Source organism: Suillus subalutaceus (assembly GCF_016647625.1).
Source record: "Suillus subalutaceus strain FC151 chromosome Unknown DFJ58scaffold_73, whole genome shotgun sequence".
In the NCBI taxonomy this organism is placed as follows: domain Eukaryota; kingdom Fungi; phylum Basidiomycota; class Agaricomycetes; order Boletales; family Suillaceae; genus Suillus; species Suillus subalutaceus.
In genome coordinates this window covers 126600-140951 of record NW_024540322.1, presented here as the reverse complement: position 1 = coordinate 140951, position 14352 = coordinate 126600, and the positions used below count along the sequence as shown (strand labels likewise).

General features: G+C 48.9%; 7 protein-coding genes across 7 annotated transcripts; 4 read left to right on the top strand and 3 right to left on the bottom strand.

The window, feature by feature from the left end:
• Positions 1-559: 559 nt before the first annotated feature.
• Positions 560-802, top strand: DFJ58DRAFT_611577 (uncharacterized protein; the record flags this gene model as incomplete). Its single annotated transcript, XM_041380893.1, has 1 exon — positions 560-802. A coding segment is annotated over one exon (243 nt), but the record flags the coding sequence as incomplete, so codon positions are not given.
• A 1722-nt stretch (positions 803-2524) lies between these two features.
• Positions 2525-4835, top strand: DFJ58DRAFT_716901 (uncharacterized protein; the record flags this gene model as incomplete). Its single annotated transcript, XM_041384278.1, has 3 exons — positions 2525-2776; positions 2831-3704; positions 4792-4835. 3 exons carry the CDS (start codon positions 2525-2527, stop codon positions 4833-4835), a joined length of 1170 nt encoding a protein of 389 aa, XP_041242535.1.
• DFJ58DRAFT_450088 (uncharacterized protein) lies at positions 4679-6119 on the top strand. The gene has a single exon (XM_041380461.1). The coding sequence runs from the start codon at positions 4848-4850 to the stop codon at positions 6093-6095; it is 1248 nt and encodes a 415-aa protein (XP_041242534.1). The 5' UTR covers positions 4679-4847; the 3' UTR covers positions 6096-6119.
• A 1187-nt stretch (positions 6120-7306) lies between these two features.
• Positions 7307-8442, top strand: DFJ58DRAFT_794782 (membrane bound O-acyl transferase family-domain-containing protein). Its single transcript, XM_041390475.1, has 3 exons — positions 7307-7418; positions 7473-8378; positions 8401-8442. Exons 1-3 carry the CDS (start codon positions 7371-7373, stop codon positions 8416-8418), a joined length of 972 nt encoding a protein of 323 aa, XP_041242533.1. The 5' UTR covers positions 7307-7370; the 3' UTR covers positions 8419-8442.
• Positions 8443-8559: 117 nt separating this feature from the next.
• DFJ58DRAFT_888799 (uncharacterized protein) lies at positions 8560-10098 on the bottom strand (the record flags this gene model as incomplete). The annotated part of the gene is made up of 3 exons (XM_041394703.1): positions 8560-9389; positions 9436-9776; positions 9835-10098. 3 exons carry the CDS (start codon positions 10096-10098, stop codon positions 8999-9001), a joined length of 996 nt encoding a protein of 331 aa, XP_041242532.1. The 3' UTR covers positions 8560-8998.
• Positions 10099-10420: 322 nt separating this feature from the next.
• DFJ58DRAFT_914834 (putative 26S protease regulatory subunit 6B) lies at positions 10421-12165 on the bottom strand. The gene is made up of 6 exons (XM_041395408.1): positions 11972-12165; positions 11798-11917; positions 11131-11742; positions 10970-11079; positions 10820-10913; positions 10421-10769 (listed from the first exon to the last, which is right to left on the bottom strand). Exons 1-6 carry the CDS (start codon positions 12117-12119, stop codon positions 10648-10650), a joined length of 1206 nt encoding a protein of 401 aa, XP_041242531.1. The 5' UTR covers positions 12120-12165; the 3' UTR covers positions 10421-10647.
• Positions 12166-13444: 1279 nt separating this feature from the next.
• On the bottom strand, positions 13445-14228 carry DFJ58DRAFT_662361 (uncharacterized protein; the record flags this gene model as incomplete). The annotated part of the gene is made up of 5 exons (XM_041382294.1): positions 13445-13610; positions 13660-13787; positions 13845-13884; positions 13936-14045; positions 14100-14228. 5 exons carry the CDS (start codon positions 14226-14228, stop codon positions 13445-13447), a joined length of 573 nt encoding a protein of 190 aa, XP_041242530.1.
• Between the last annotated feature and the right edge of the window lie 124 nt (positions 14229-14352).

The window sequence follows — 14352 nt, the reverse complement described above, 5'->3', positions numbered from 1 at the left end:
TGCAGATTGTCCTACGGCGATGGGTGCATGTCACGAGCTCAATCGTGAAGTGCCAAATCTATATTTGTTCGCCCGTCTATCGCATCGGAATGCCTTAAATGACATTGTAAGCCGAAACGTAAGTGATGGCAACTGAGAGAGCTCAATGTTCAACGTTCAACAACGTCAGCACGAGCGTGTTCTCGTCCATTGCTGGATCAGGAAAACCCTCCCGTGTAAACCTAGAGAGATTTACATTAATCAGAAAAAAATTGTACAACCAATGCAAATTAGACGGCTTACAACTCATCTATAGATGTCCTCTGAGTAGTTGACCCCTTCGGCATCAGACAATGCATCCTGCAGCGTGTATCCACACCATTTATCTTCAAAAATGATGTTCTTGATAGTCTGATGCTCGACAGATAGGCATCATTGATGATTCTTCCGAGTCCACTGCGATGAACGTGTGTGCCGACTGCTTAACGACATTATTAAAGAAAACGGTCCCCCGATTTGCGCTTGCAAATGGCCTCGAAGCACTTTTTTTAGTTGTCAGATCCGGTGGCAACCGTCTTGGTGGGTCTTTCATGACAATATATGCGCGCACGAAATGAGCGTTGTGTCTATGTCGTCTGTGTTGCCTCGAACTCCCGCTGAAATCAATGGGCTCCTGAGCATTGTGTTTGTTGGCCCTGGAAAATTCAAGCCTGATCAGTTGGTCCTGTTTTTCGAGTGCGTAGGACATACCTGGGTATTCCTCGTGTGGTCGAAGGATCACCATCGGTTTTATCTTAAAATATACATTGAACGAGAAAATGTTGAGTTTAAGTTATCCTGCCGAATCCCGACGATGTGATGCCTGGCTTATCTGAGCGTGTACTCGGGGGACCACGGGCTTATGTCAAAAGGGTGTTTGCAGAAGAGTCAACTGTACTTCAAGGTAGCTTGCAGAGCTCGTGGTGGACAGAACGATGGCGGGTCCGCTGTAACAATGCTTTGAAGGCGGGTATCTCCGATCCAGGGTGTGGCAACATTAGATCATATAGCTGCTGCTCTCAAAAACCTGTTTTCGGAGAGTGCACCAACTCGTTGCCTGACCTTGTGGTCCGACATCGAGGATTTCATCCAGTCAATGAATGCAACAATCCTGATATCATTCCAGGCACATACCCCATTCATTTTCCGTTTGGAATCGGAGAGTTGAAGATAATCAAATTGCGAATATGTCACTTGTCTGGACAATCTGTTATTGTTGACTCGATCCTTTCGGTAGGATGAAGACACCGTGACATAAACGCAATGTGCACGCGCAATCTCAGCATATTAAGCGTCGCAAAATTGTCTGTAATCAACCGCAGATTTAGTGCCACCACAGGCAGCAACAAACCTGCGGGATATTGATTACACATAGGTAAACGCTCACGAGAGACCTCTAAGAACTCAAAGAACTTGTGCAAGGCACATGACGACATAACATACGTCCCATCGTCTGCAAGCTCGCGACACAGGGGGGAAACAAGACGCAGCTGGATTAATAACTAGGGAAGAACCAGAAGCCATGATCATTGATGACGGAGACAACAAAGAGGAGAGAAAGGAGCACAACGAAAAGAAAAGCGAGCTCGATTTATGCTGACAAATATAGTCCAAATGAAGTCGGCGGACCGGCCGAGCCGTCATAATCATGCTCATGAAGAAAATTTTGGGAGACCTGTACCCTCTTCTAAGGTACAGCCTCAGGAATGTATCAATATAGGCTGCAATGGACATTGCACGAGATCGCGTTGACGTCGAGCGCAATACGCTGTGGGTTTCCAGATCCCCAGCAGTGCGCACGGGTGTGTGCGCAATGAAAGCACGTGCATAGCATGACGCAAGTGAAGCCGGCGGTTAAGATCTAAGAAGTGGCGTCAGCGCTGCACAGCATGACGGGATGGACACGAACCGCCAGAAATGCGTGCTTATATATGTTAGATATGCCCATGTAAATGCACCGCAATCAGCATGAACTCACCGGTTCACTGATGTTACTGTAGAATCACAGAAGTAGCAGAGAGTAGCAGTCATTTGCCAACGCAAAATGAAATAAAACGACTGGTTTGTGTTTACAGCTATTTGCAGAACGCTAGCTCTCAGATCTCAAAATCCGATCCGACATTGGATATCACTGTTGTGTGTAGTTTTTGCGTTTTGACCTAGCGTTCTGCAAATGGCTGTAATTCGATGGACACATAACATGCCACGAATAAGTGAGTCACTGAGGCCCCGGCTGGCCCCGGCGCCGTTGATGTCAAAGTGAGTTGGTTGCTGTACAGTCGTGACACGTTTGAACTAATATGATCTCAGATGGTGCATTAGCACATGTACGGAGTTCCGCAGATGATAATCTGATTCACAACTTGAAATTGAGACGGGCTTTTTTGCGGTTCTGTTCTGTCACTGATATATAACCTTATTACTTGTGAGCGTTTGAACCTTGGCTCCAGATACGTTTTTAGTAGCCTTAGCCATCCGCCTCATACGCCATTGATCAAGGGCTACCATGTTGCCCTTCCCAGACGGCCTGCGTCTCCCCACAGCTAGGGTACCACTCACAACCGCGACCTTCGTTTCTGGTGTTCTTCCACCAGTCGTATGCTACTTCGCCGCAGCTTTTCTTGTCTTGCTTCCCCGAACACAGCCAGTCCGCATTGTCTTATGGCCCATCACAGCGATCCTCGCATTTCGCGCTGCGATGTCGCTAGATGTGTCCATGGGACAACCGAAATATAACTTCTTGAATAGGCAGCTTCAAGTGAGTTCCCGTCGTACTCGCATTAACTGCTACAGCGTTGAACTTATCCTTCAGCAAACCATGTTTTTTATTGCTGCACGCACCCTTGAATGGACGCTGCAGACAAAACCTTTTATTCGCATGGCTCGGCGATCGTCAAAACAAAATTCCGTGCTCGACATGTTTGATTTGATATTTAACCTTCGAGGTTGCGGCTGGGACTGGTCGCAGGGACTGTACATCCCGCCTGAGACACATCCTACATCCTCACGATTGGCCTTTGCTACGTCCACCCTCGTCTCTGGTCTAAAGCACTTGTTTCTTTGCGGCGTGATTAACTCTGCCGTGCAGTCTTTTTCGCCAGAGACGTTTCGTTCTGATGATGGTGGTACCATCTTCGATGAGTCACTTCCCCCGCACCTCCGTTATCTACGGTCGAGCATCATAGCAACGCTATGCGCATTCAGCAGCTATTCAGGACTCCAAATCGGTTACGAGCTCACCGTAGTTCTTTGCGTACTGTTATTGAGGCAGCATCCAGACCAATGGCCTCCCTCATTCGACTCTCCCTGGCGCTCCACCTCTCTCAGAGATTTCTGGAGCCGACGCTGGCACCAGTGGTTCCGTCGGCAATTCATTTTCTTGGGCGGACGCCCACTTTCTTTGCTCTTTGGGCGCGTCGGGGGCGTCATAGGCGCGTTCCTCGTCTCTGGGTTTCTTCACCACGTCACACTATTCGCCATTGACCCGTCCTCGGAGATGTGGCGCATGGTGCTGCCATTTGGAATGATGGGCGTTGGCATGATTATCGAGCGTGCTGTTGCGGGCAATAAGACAGGTGGCTGGATGGGATGGATCTGGACGATGTGCTGGATGGTGTTGTGGGGAAACGTGATGGTGGATGGGTGGGCAAGAGCTGGGATGTTTGGCGGTTCGACCATTTTGGATAGTATGATGCCTTTAAGACAACCGATCGAGCGGTTGGTCAGGACGTTTGACGAGTATCTACATGCATGATTAATTAGCAGAAAATCGCAGAGGTAGATATTGATTGAGCAGCCGATACTACTTATGTGCAATGTTGTGCAATGTCGTCGCGGTGAAAACTTTGCGAAGACGAGCTCGAAAATGCAAATTTGTCGCAAACGATCCTTGCGTTTACTTGCATTTTCGAACTGTGCACAATTCGTTGCATTTTGTATTTTTGACGTCTCCAATTTCTTAGATTTCTATCTATTTGCTCCTGTCCTTCGACGTCTATTGCCACGTATCCCTCCCCTTCTTGTCGATTTTCACTGGGTCTCAGTAGTATGAAGGGCTACACTGGACAAAAATTCGAACGCATGGAAACGATTTTTCAAAACAACAAATCGAAGAAAATCAGTTGTCAATTTTCTGATTTCGAAGTCCCTTGTTTGCATTTGGCTGCATTGGGAAACGGATGACCGTAAACAAAGTTGCTGAACGTGTACACCGACTCGGACCGTTGTCGGCGAGCATGGAAGAACCTGAAGTCCTAGAGCAAATTCCGCTAAGTACCTCTGGAGACCATACGACAAGGATATAACGAGTTTGGTCACCATACTCACATTAATATTGTTCTCTGTAGGTGACTACTCAGCTCGGTGATAGCGCTACGCTTAATGCCGCCAAGAGAGAATGTTTGCGGTTGCGGCCCTTCATACAGTACGTGTCCGATCGGATATTGGAATTCAAATATCACTGTCAACGGTTGTATGTACTTAGTTTTTGCGTTTTGACCTAGCGTTCTGCAAATGGCTGTAATTCGATGGACACATAACATGCCACGAATAAGTGAGTCACTGAGGCCCCGGCTGGCTGGCGCCGGCGCCGTGAATTTCAAAGTGAGTTGTTTGCTGTACCGTCGTGACACGTTTGAACTGATATGATCTATGATGCATTAGCACATGTACGGAGTTCCGCATCGATTCACAACTTGAAATTGAGACGGGGTTTTATGTGGTTCTGTCACTGATATATAACCTTACTTGTGAGCGTTTGAACCTTGGCTCCAGACACGTTTCTAGTAGCCTTCGCCATCCGCCTCATACGCCATTGATCAAGGGCTACTATGTTGTCCTTCCCAGACGGCCTGCGTCTCCCCACAGCTAGGGTACCACTCACAACCGCGACCTTCGTTTCTGGTGTCCTTCCACCAGTCGTATGTGGCTTCGCCACAGCTTTTCTTGTCTTGCTTTCCCGAACGCAGCCAGTCCGCATTGTCTTATGGCCCATCACAGCGATCCTCGCTTTTCGCGCTGCGACGTCGCTAGATGTGTCCATGGGACAACCGAAATATAACTTCTTGAATACGCAGCTTCAAGTGAGTTCCCGTCGTACTCGCATTAACTGCTACAGCGTTGAACTTATCCTTCAGCAAACCATGTTTTTTATTGCTGCACGCACCCTTGAATGGACGCTGCAGACAAAACCTTTTATTCGCATGGCTCGGCGATCGTCAAAACAAAATTCCGTGCTCGACATGTTTGATTTGATATTTAGCGTTCGAGGTTGTGGCTGGGACTGGTCGCAGGGACTGTACATCCCGCCTGAGACGCATCCTACATCCTCACGATTGGCCTTTGCTGCGTCCACTCTCGTCTCTGGTCTAAAGCACTTGTTTCTTTGCGGCGCGATTCACTCTGCCGTGCAGTCCTTTTCACCAGAGACATTTGGTTCTGTTGATGGCGGTACCATCTTTGACCAATCACTTCCCCCGCACCTCCGTTATCTACGGTCGAGCATCATAGCAACGCTATGCGCATTCTGCATCTATTCAGGACTCCAAACCTGTTACGAGCTCACCGTAATTCCTTGTGTACTGTTATTAAGGCAACATCCAGACCAATGGCCCCCCTCATTCGACTCTCCCTGGCGCTCCACTTCTCTCAGAGATTTCTGGAGCCGACGCTGGCACCAGTGGTTACGTCGGCTATTCATTTTCTTCGGTGGACGGCCACTTTCTTTGCTCTTTGGGCGCGTCGGGGGCGTCATAGGCGCGTTCCTCGTCTCTGGTTTTTTTCACCACCTCGCACTATCCGCCATTGCCCCGTCCTCGGAAATGTGGCGCATGGTGCTGCCATTTGGAATGATGGGCGTTGGCATGATTATCGAGCGTGCTGTTGCGGGGAATCAGACAGGTGGCTGGATGGGATGGATCTGGACGATGTGCTGGATGGTGTTGTGGGGGAATGTGATGGTGGATGGGTGGGCAAGAGCTGGGATGTTTGGCGGTTCGACCATTTTGGATAGTACGATGCCTTTAAGACAACCGATCGAGCGGTTGGTGAGGACGTTTGACGAGTATCTACATGCATAAATATTGATCGAGTAGCCGATACTAATATGGGATACAAGCACAACTCAATACAACTTTCTGAATGCTAGTGAATGACGTCCATCAAAATACGTAGTAGGTCCCACTCTTGGCAGCACTTATTCGAGGTTCTCACCCAAATCCCTTTAAAGTTCTTGCGACCCTCTCGACATTAACGTAGAGGTATATTGTCCCGAGTGCAGCTTACCATCCTGCACAGAGGCTCGAGCGCCATCAAACCGAGCCTCCTCGAAGCCTCCACATCTCCTGTTCCAGTTCTTGTGTAGTTGTGGGTATTACCATAATATGACACATGTCTACCAAGTACTAGTTCATTCTTCCTTCGAGCTCCATATTTCATCGCAGACACAGTACGTATCTAAAATTCAACGAGAAAACACGACAAAAACGCGAGCACGACTTTACTTCCCTGGGACGCAAGAAGCAGCAAGAAGCTCATCATCTATTTCCACCTCATCTTCCCCATGGGCAGCCCAGCCTCAGATCTCTTTATCATGAAATACTTACACGAGGACTTACACAAGGGTCGAGGCTATATCAAGAGTCAGCCGAGTGCCAGTAGGTGCCAGACTCCAGACTTTCAACTAAGTTAGCGTTGTGGGCAGAACTATCTTGAAGTATGTAGTTCTGCCGGCAGAACCACAGAAGTAGCAGTCATTTGCCAACGCAGAATGAAATAAAACGACTAGTTTGTGTTTACAGCCCCAATAGAGCTCTAATTACATACCCTACGTATCTGAGTCCGATAAGATATTGACCACTGTTGTATGTAGTAGTTTTTGTTTTTTGGCCTACTAAGTAAGTGGCGTTCTGCAAATGGCACCGGCGTTGCGTTACGATTTTGTAATTTCAAAGTAAGTTACCTGTTCTCTCGAATTTACACCGTCGTGACACGTTTAAACTGATATGATCTATGATGCATCAGTACATGGCTTTTTCCGGTTCCATCACTGATCTATAACCTTACTTGTGAACGTTTGAACCTTCAAGTTGGCTTCAGACACGTTCCTAGCCCTGACCATCCGCCTCATACGCCATTGATCAAGAGCTACAATGTTGCCCTTCCCAGACGGCCTGCGCCTCCCCACCGCTAGGGTACCAGTCACAACCGAGACCTTCGCTTCTGGTATCCTTCCACCAGTCGTATGTTACTTCGCCACGGCTTTTCTTGTCTTGCTTCCCCGAACTCAGCCAGTCCGCATTGCCTTATGGCCCATCACAGCGATCCTCGCATTTCGCGCTGCGACGTCGCTAGATATGTGCATGGGGCAACCGAAACTTAACTTTTTGAATATCGACCTGCAAGTGAGTTACCATCGTGCTCGCATTAACTGCTACAGCGTTGAACTTGTCCGTCAGCTATCCATGTTTTGTATTGCTGCACGCACCCTTGAATGGACGGTGCAGACAAAACCTTTTATTCGCATGGCTCGACGTTCGTCAAAACAAAATTCCGTGCTCGACATACTTGATTTGACATGTAACCTTCGAGGTTGTGGCTGGGACTGGTCGCAGGGACTGTACATCCCGCCTGAGACACATCCTACATCCTCACGATTGGCCTTTGCTGCGTCCACTCTCGTCTCTGGTCTAAAGCACTTGTTTCTTTGCGGCGCGATTCACTCTGCCGTGCAGTCCTTTTCACCAGAGACATTTGGTTCTGTTGATGGCGGTACCATCTTTGACCAATCACTTCCCCCGCACCTCCGTTATCTACGGTCGAGCATCATAGCAACGCTATGCGCATTTGGCATCTATTCAGTACTCCAAGCCGCTTACGAGCTCACCGTAGTTCCTTGCGTACTGTTATTAAGGCAACATCCAGACCAATGGCCTCCCTCATTCGACTCTCCCTGGCGCTCCACCTCTCTCAGAGAATTCTGGAGCCGACGTTGGCACCAGTGGTTCCGTCGGTTATTCATTTTCCTCGGTGGGCGGCCACTTTCTTTGCTCTTTGGGCGCGTCGGGGGCGTCATAGGCGCGTTCCTCGTCTCTGGTTTTTTTCACCACCTCGCACTATTGGCCATTGACCCGTCCTCGGAGATGTGGCGCATGCTGCTGCCGTTTGGAATGATGGGCGCTGGCGTGCTTATTGAGCATGCTGTTGCGGGGAATAAGACAGGCGGCTGGATGGGATGGATCTGGACGATGTGCTGGCTGGTGTTGTGGGGGAACATGATGGTGGATGGGTGGGCAAGAGCTGGGATGCTTGGTGGTTCGAGCATTTTGGATTGTGCGACGCCTTTAAGACAATCCGATCGAGCGGTTGGTGAGGACGTTTGACGAGTATCTACATGCATGTTAGCAGAAAATCGCAGTGGGAGATATTAGATCGAGTAGCTGATACTAATGTGGGATACAAGCGTAGCTAGTCCAATGCAAATTTCTGAATGCTAGTGAATGACGTCCATCAAAATACGTAGTCAGTCTCATGCGAATTGTCTAAAAATCATCCGTGTGCCCCGGCACGCCTCCGGTGTCAAAGACAGCAGTTTTAAGCCTAATTCGTCCACTTTTTAAACAGCTTTATCAAGTTAGAGTCATCTCCGTCGAATTGGCATTCTGCGGACAACAACTCAAACATTGACATGGGTTCCAAGTTACGGAACGAAGCTCGGGCATCTGCCTGAGGAGCTGTTTTTTGAATGATGAATCTCCGGATATCCCACGCGTGGTCGCATGTTCTACGCTGTCAAGACAAAGTTTGTTACAGATGACAGGCGCTGCGGCTTTGGGTGTTGTCCCGTTGCATCGCGGTAGTGTACAGTAGAAGACCATCTGCCAGTTCGGGTCCCAGCGGGGGTTGTCAGATACGTCATGAGATGCAATCATGTCCTGGGAAGACTCCATCGCGGCCAGCCGTATGATCAGTGACAGCAGTGGTGTCAAGTGGCAGTATGAAGATACCTCAGTCTGTTGAAAGCCGATAAAGAGCGGCGTCGGTGTGGTTTTTGCAGCTGTGCTTTTACCTCTGTTGCATTTTGCGCGAGCAGTGCAGAGACAGCCGCGAGGAGGTCAGGAAGGTTGACATTCTTCTCTGAGTCGCACGTGAGTGCGAGTGCCTTTATGCAGGGAATTCTTATATGCTGAAGCATGACAGAGCAGTCCCGTCCAAGCCCCCTTAGCTTGATACTCGACAAACGAGGCAAGTTGATGATGGGCAGAAGCATCGGCATCGTATACAGACCAATAAGCTCCAGTGCAAGAGTTCGCAGGGACGACAATCTTTGGTGAACATTGATGAATACACGAAGCGTGGGCCAGATCGCGACACTCCTGATGTCCAAGTGCGTGAGATCTTCAAGCATGGCTACATTAGCACCAATCATCCAGGATGAGTTTCCGTAGCGCAGGGGTTTTGAACTCAGCTACAGTGTCATATGTGATAGTGGAGTTGGGCTCGTATGATGATGTGGGGATGGCTGTAATGGATACCAAAAGAGGAGCGGGACCAAATGCACAGCGAAGGAGATCCTGTAGTTTTCTGAGTATACGGGTGTGAACTAAATGCTTCACTGTCAAACGGATAGGATGAAATGGCGTCATTGCCAGATGGATAGCATAACGTGAAAACTTGGTGTAACCACGTATGTCGAGTGTCAAGGGCTCCCTTGGATCTAGCCAGCATTTCCCTTGTCCATTCATGGCCGAGCAGCGAGGGGACTATATAGGTTCACGAGGCAGGGCAGCCAAGTGCGATGGCACGCCACTGGTAGCATACTTGGCTGGTGGCCCTGATGTCCCATGGATGTTTAATTTGGCTTTGAATAGCGGTACGTGGATCATATAGGTCTGATGGGGGTTTCAGGATACAGAAGATGTGTGTAACAACTTCCACTGGCAAGCAGGTAGGATTGAACTCGTTCAGCTTGGAATGGTTCACGGCAAGCTCTGTCTGGCGGTGGGGAGCACAAGCGCTAGAGCTACGATCCTCGGACGATTGATGGGAGAACGGTTTAAAGAGCCGTGACAAACATCCCGGCATCGTTGCACTGCTTGTTAGAATGTGGTCTTATTTCCACTGCTAAGTATATAGTTATCTGACTCACACCTGTGAAAGAGAGCAGACTTACGCATATACTTGCCAGCAACATTATCAACGAATCTGGGTAAAACACTCGAGTTTGGGTACAAGGGGTAGGTATACGCCCCTTTTTCAAAACCGGTCACACACTGTCACATGCACGTGCACGTGCGGAATTCGGCGTCTCGTCCCTATGACCGGTTGACCCCACAGAATATGTGAACATAGGCCCCAATACGTGTCAGCGCTTCGTCTTCAGACCATTCAATTCATGATCGAGCCGTTGATCAATGAGGCCATGAATTGATATTGTCGTGGCAAGAACTAACGATCCGTTAGCAAATATAGCTGTACCGAGACGACACGATGGCTGGATGACCGGCTAATGGCACGCAATTGTCGATCACCGGTCACCAATCGACTCCAACGGCAAACCGTTCCCAAGTCTCAAAAGTCCGTCAAGTAGCACAGATGGGAAAAAGAATCATGCAAATACCAAGCGCAATACAATCATGAGAACAACTTGTTGACCGACGTATTACCCTCCTGGTTCTTTTTGAGCACCTTCGCAATAGCGAACTCAAAGTCTTCCTGCGTAACATGCTGCCGCCGCTCCCGTAGCGCGTACATACCTGTTTCCCTGGTCAATAAATGCGAATACAAAGACCATCAACGGACGCACCTGCTTCTGTACATATACCGCGGACTTCAGCGCCTGAGCACTGGCCCATTTTCTCGGCGAGTGCTTTAAGGTCGATACCGCGTTGCAGCGACATCTAAAAATAACCATGTTTTAAGGACGCCCGCGACATGCACGATGCAGACAACTCACCTTGCGAGAGTGGATTTTAAGAATGCTGACGCGAGCTTCTGGACCAGGGGGAGGGAATTCGATCTTTCGGTCAATACGTCCCGGACGAAGAAGAGCAGAATCCAGTATATCTACGGCGGCGCCCTCAGAAAGCCATCAATCTTCTATAAGGATCCACAAACCTATACGATTCGTAGCCATGATAACCTTGATGTTCTTTGTGGCCTCGAAACCATCCAGCTGATTGAGAAGCTCCAACATTGTGCGCTGTACCTCCGAATCGCCACCTCCCGAACCACTGTCTCCTCGCGAACTGCCGATAGAATCAATCTCGTCCATAAATATGATACTAGGTGCATGTTCCCTGGCCATGACGAATAGCTCCCGGACCATTCTGCTTCCTTCACCGATGTATTTCTGAACAAGCTCAGAGCCTGAAACACGGATGAATTTGCAGTCGGTGTGGTGTGCGACGGCACGAGCGAGGAGGGTCTTTCCCGTCCCAGGAGGACCATAAAGGAGAACGCCCTTGGGCTGTGCAATACCAAGAGACTCGAAGAGCTCTGGGTGTTTGACGGGCAACTCAATAACTTCCTTGATTTCCTTGATTTGCTTATCCAGACCTCCCACCATTTCGTACGTGCTATCGGGGACTTTCTCCACCATCATGAGAGAGACAAGTGGGTCAACTTTGTTCGGCAGTATCTTGTGGATGGTATAAGAGTCAGAACGGAGAGCCACGCGCAATGAAGCGGAAAGCTGGGACAGCTCAATTGACGGGTCAAAGTCAACAACTGAGCGGTGTGTGAGCGAATACAGAATAAAGCGTCATTCAAGACCAGTACATACTGTATTTGCCTTCAGGTTGCACCTTGACGAGGACTTTCTTCTTCCCCATAACCTTCACAATCTCTCCAACGTAACTTCCAGGTTCGTGTAAGAGCTGAAGCTCCTCACGTAGCAGTCGCACTGTGATTCCGTCCTATAAACGCTTCCATTGGAATCAGTGCAATCCAAACGCACCTCGAGCATTCAGTGCATTCCGTTGAGCCTCCAATCGACGTAGGTTCTGTGTTTTCTGATTAATCAACAGTTCAGCAGCCTCAATCTTGGCCTGGTAATATGATTGGATGCCTCCAGGGGTCTTAGCTTTCTGAACGGCGGTAGGCATTGTGAAGGGAGAACGACAAGATTTCTTCCAGCGAACGTATTACGCGTCTTGCGCGATACAGTCACGTCACGGTAATACGGTCACGTCACAGTAATACAGCCACGCTCTGAGTTTCACACGTTTTTTCTTCCGTTCGCCCCCCGGGCCCATCCTTGCGCGATCGACACACTTATTAATAGTAAGAAAATCTATATTCCATGGATGTTTGTCCCGGCAATATTAATCAGGAATAATGATGGGAGGCAAGCAGACCCTGTGTTTCCTACATGATCATTACCGCTCAAAAGCCCTGAATGATTTTAGATTGTTGCTTCGCACCCCTTCTTGACAGACGTCAATAGCACTCCAGCTCTCAGCCACTATCCCCTTTAATAACCTCTTACTTTTCTGATAGAACCACACGACCGAACACGAAGATCGGGTCTGGTCGGGTTCATACAGGTTCATCTCTTCTCCGCTCACAAAAACTGGCACTGATCACATTGATCACAGCACAAGCCAGCCGATTGGTATCGGCTGATTGCGTGAGAGACAGACGATACTTACAAAGTTCCAGACTGGACGTTCTTCGGCTTGGACAGACTTGAACGGTGAAACCCGATTACCTACAATTACCTCCTCCCTGGTGATCCATGCTGTCGAAGGCCCTTATATCTCCGCGATTTGCTGCATCACTATTGATTTCGTGGCAGATGGTGTGTTGGGCTATCGGCCCAGCTCAATACGCACTATCCCGGAGATCGTCTATGATAACGCGAGAAGCCAACAGCCTTGGCTAACGGAGTGATGCGTTGCTTCGCTGTGATCCCCAACTTCAGCAACCACCGACAGGTAGAAATTCAAATGTTGGAGCGTGCGCAGAACCACTGGACAAACCTTGGAAGCACAGAGCCTATACAGTTCTATCTCCTGAATATCTACACCGCTCCCCGAGGAATTCATAGGCATTTCCTACCCTGAAATAACGCCATTTCATGACTAACTAGTTTAGCCAATACACGCTGCTGTCACCAGTGGAAACTTCCCCTTACTTGCCGAGAGCCACAATCACAAGCGTATGTCGTATGTACGATTCGTGGTATGATATCATGTACGAAGCAATCTTACGAGAGTCGGAGGTTGTGACAAATTGTGTAACCGTGATATAGTTGCCCAGAACAGAATGGACTCAGCGGCATAGCCGCGTGGAATTGCGCAACTGCAATCCCAAAGATACATTACAACATGCTACGCTTCTGAGTGGAAAGTCCCTACCCTTTTGGACCCATTTCGCAATCAGTATTAATCCGACAGGCACCCACCCTGACTCATACCCTTCAGCGCTTTCACAAACCATATTTTCTTTTCAGCGCAGCCCAAGATAGGGCCGCAGTGCGATGGGCAATTACGAAGTGATTCATATCTTGCTCAGGAATGCGATTGATATCCAATCGATTCCAGTAGCGGCATAATGCGTAAATGATGTCTTGAGCATCACGGTCTGAGCCGCGTCTATGGAGAATGAGTTGATCTACCAGACTATTGGATAGTAGTTACTTACATTGTCCAAGCCTTTAGCTTTGCCCGAACAAACTCGGACAAGGTCAAAAAGGGGATGCCTTGTAATTGCATGATAGTGGAACTATCCAGTCGTCGGGGTCCGTACTCGCCAGCGGGTAGAATCTCAATCTTCAATACCACTGTCGTTAATGACATTGTCAAAAATACATTCAAGGAGATGCTCACCTCGATGGCTGGGATGACCTGACGATACGTAGCATGCAAACTAGGCAGAGTCGGTTACAAGAAAGACTATATTAGCAGGAGACTCCTCTACCGGTTGCTCCATGGTGAGTGTGTGGTCGTGAAGTGCTCACTCCCCACAATGGCTTGTCTGACTCGACGGAAGGGGTGTGTGGAACCGCCTTCAACAATACAGAATATTTCCTGGAAGCATATCAGTATGAGGGCGTGTGGGCACTAAAGACATAGTTCACGCACATCGCAACGCGGGTTATCAGAGAGCACGGCAGTGAGAATGCTCCCATAAAAGGCATGGGCAATGGAGTGTTGACGCAGAAGTTGAGAAAGCGCGTTTGCAGCTTCCAGGAGTCTGCGAGAATCAGACATAATGGTGTGGGTTGTGGAGGGATGGGTGGAATGAGGTATCAGAAGGAGACCATGGCATGAAATAAAGAGGCGAAAACAGAGGCGAGGCAAGGTAAACCGATTGGGTATGTAATAGATCCGTGAC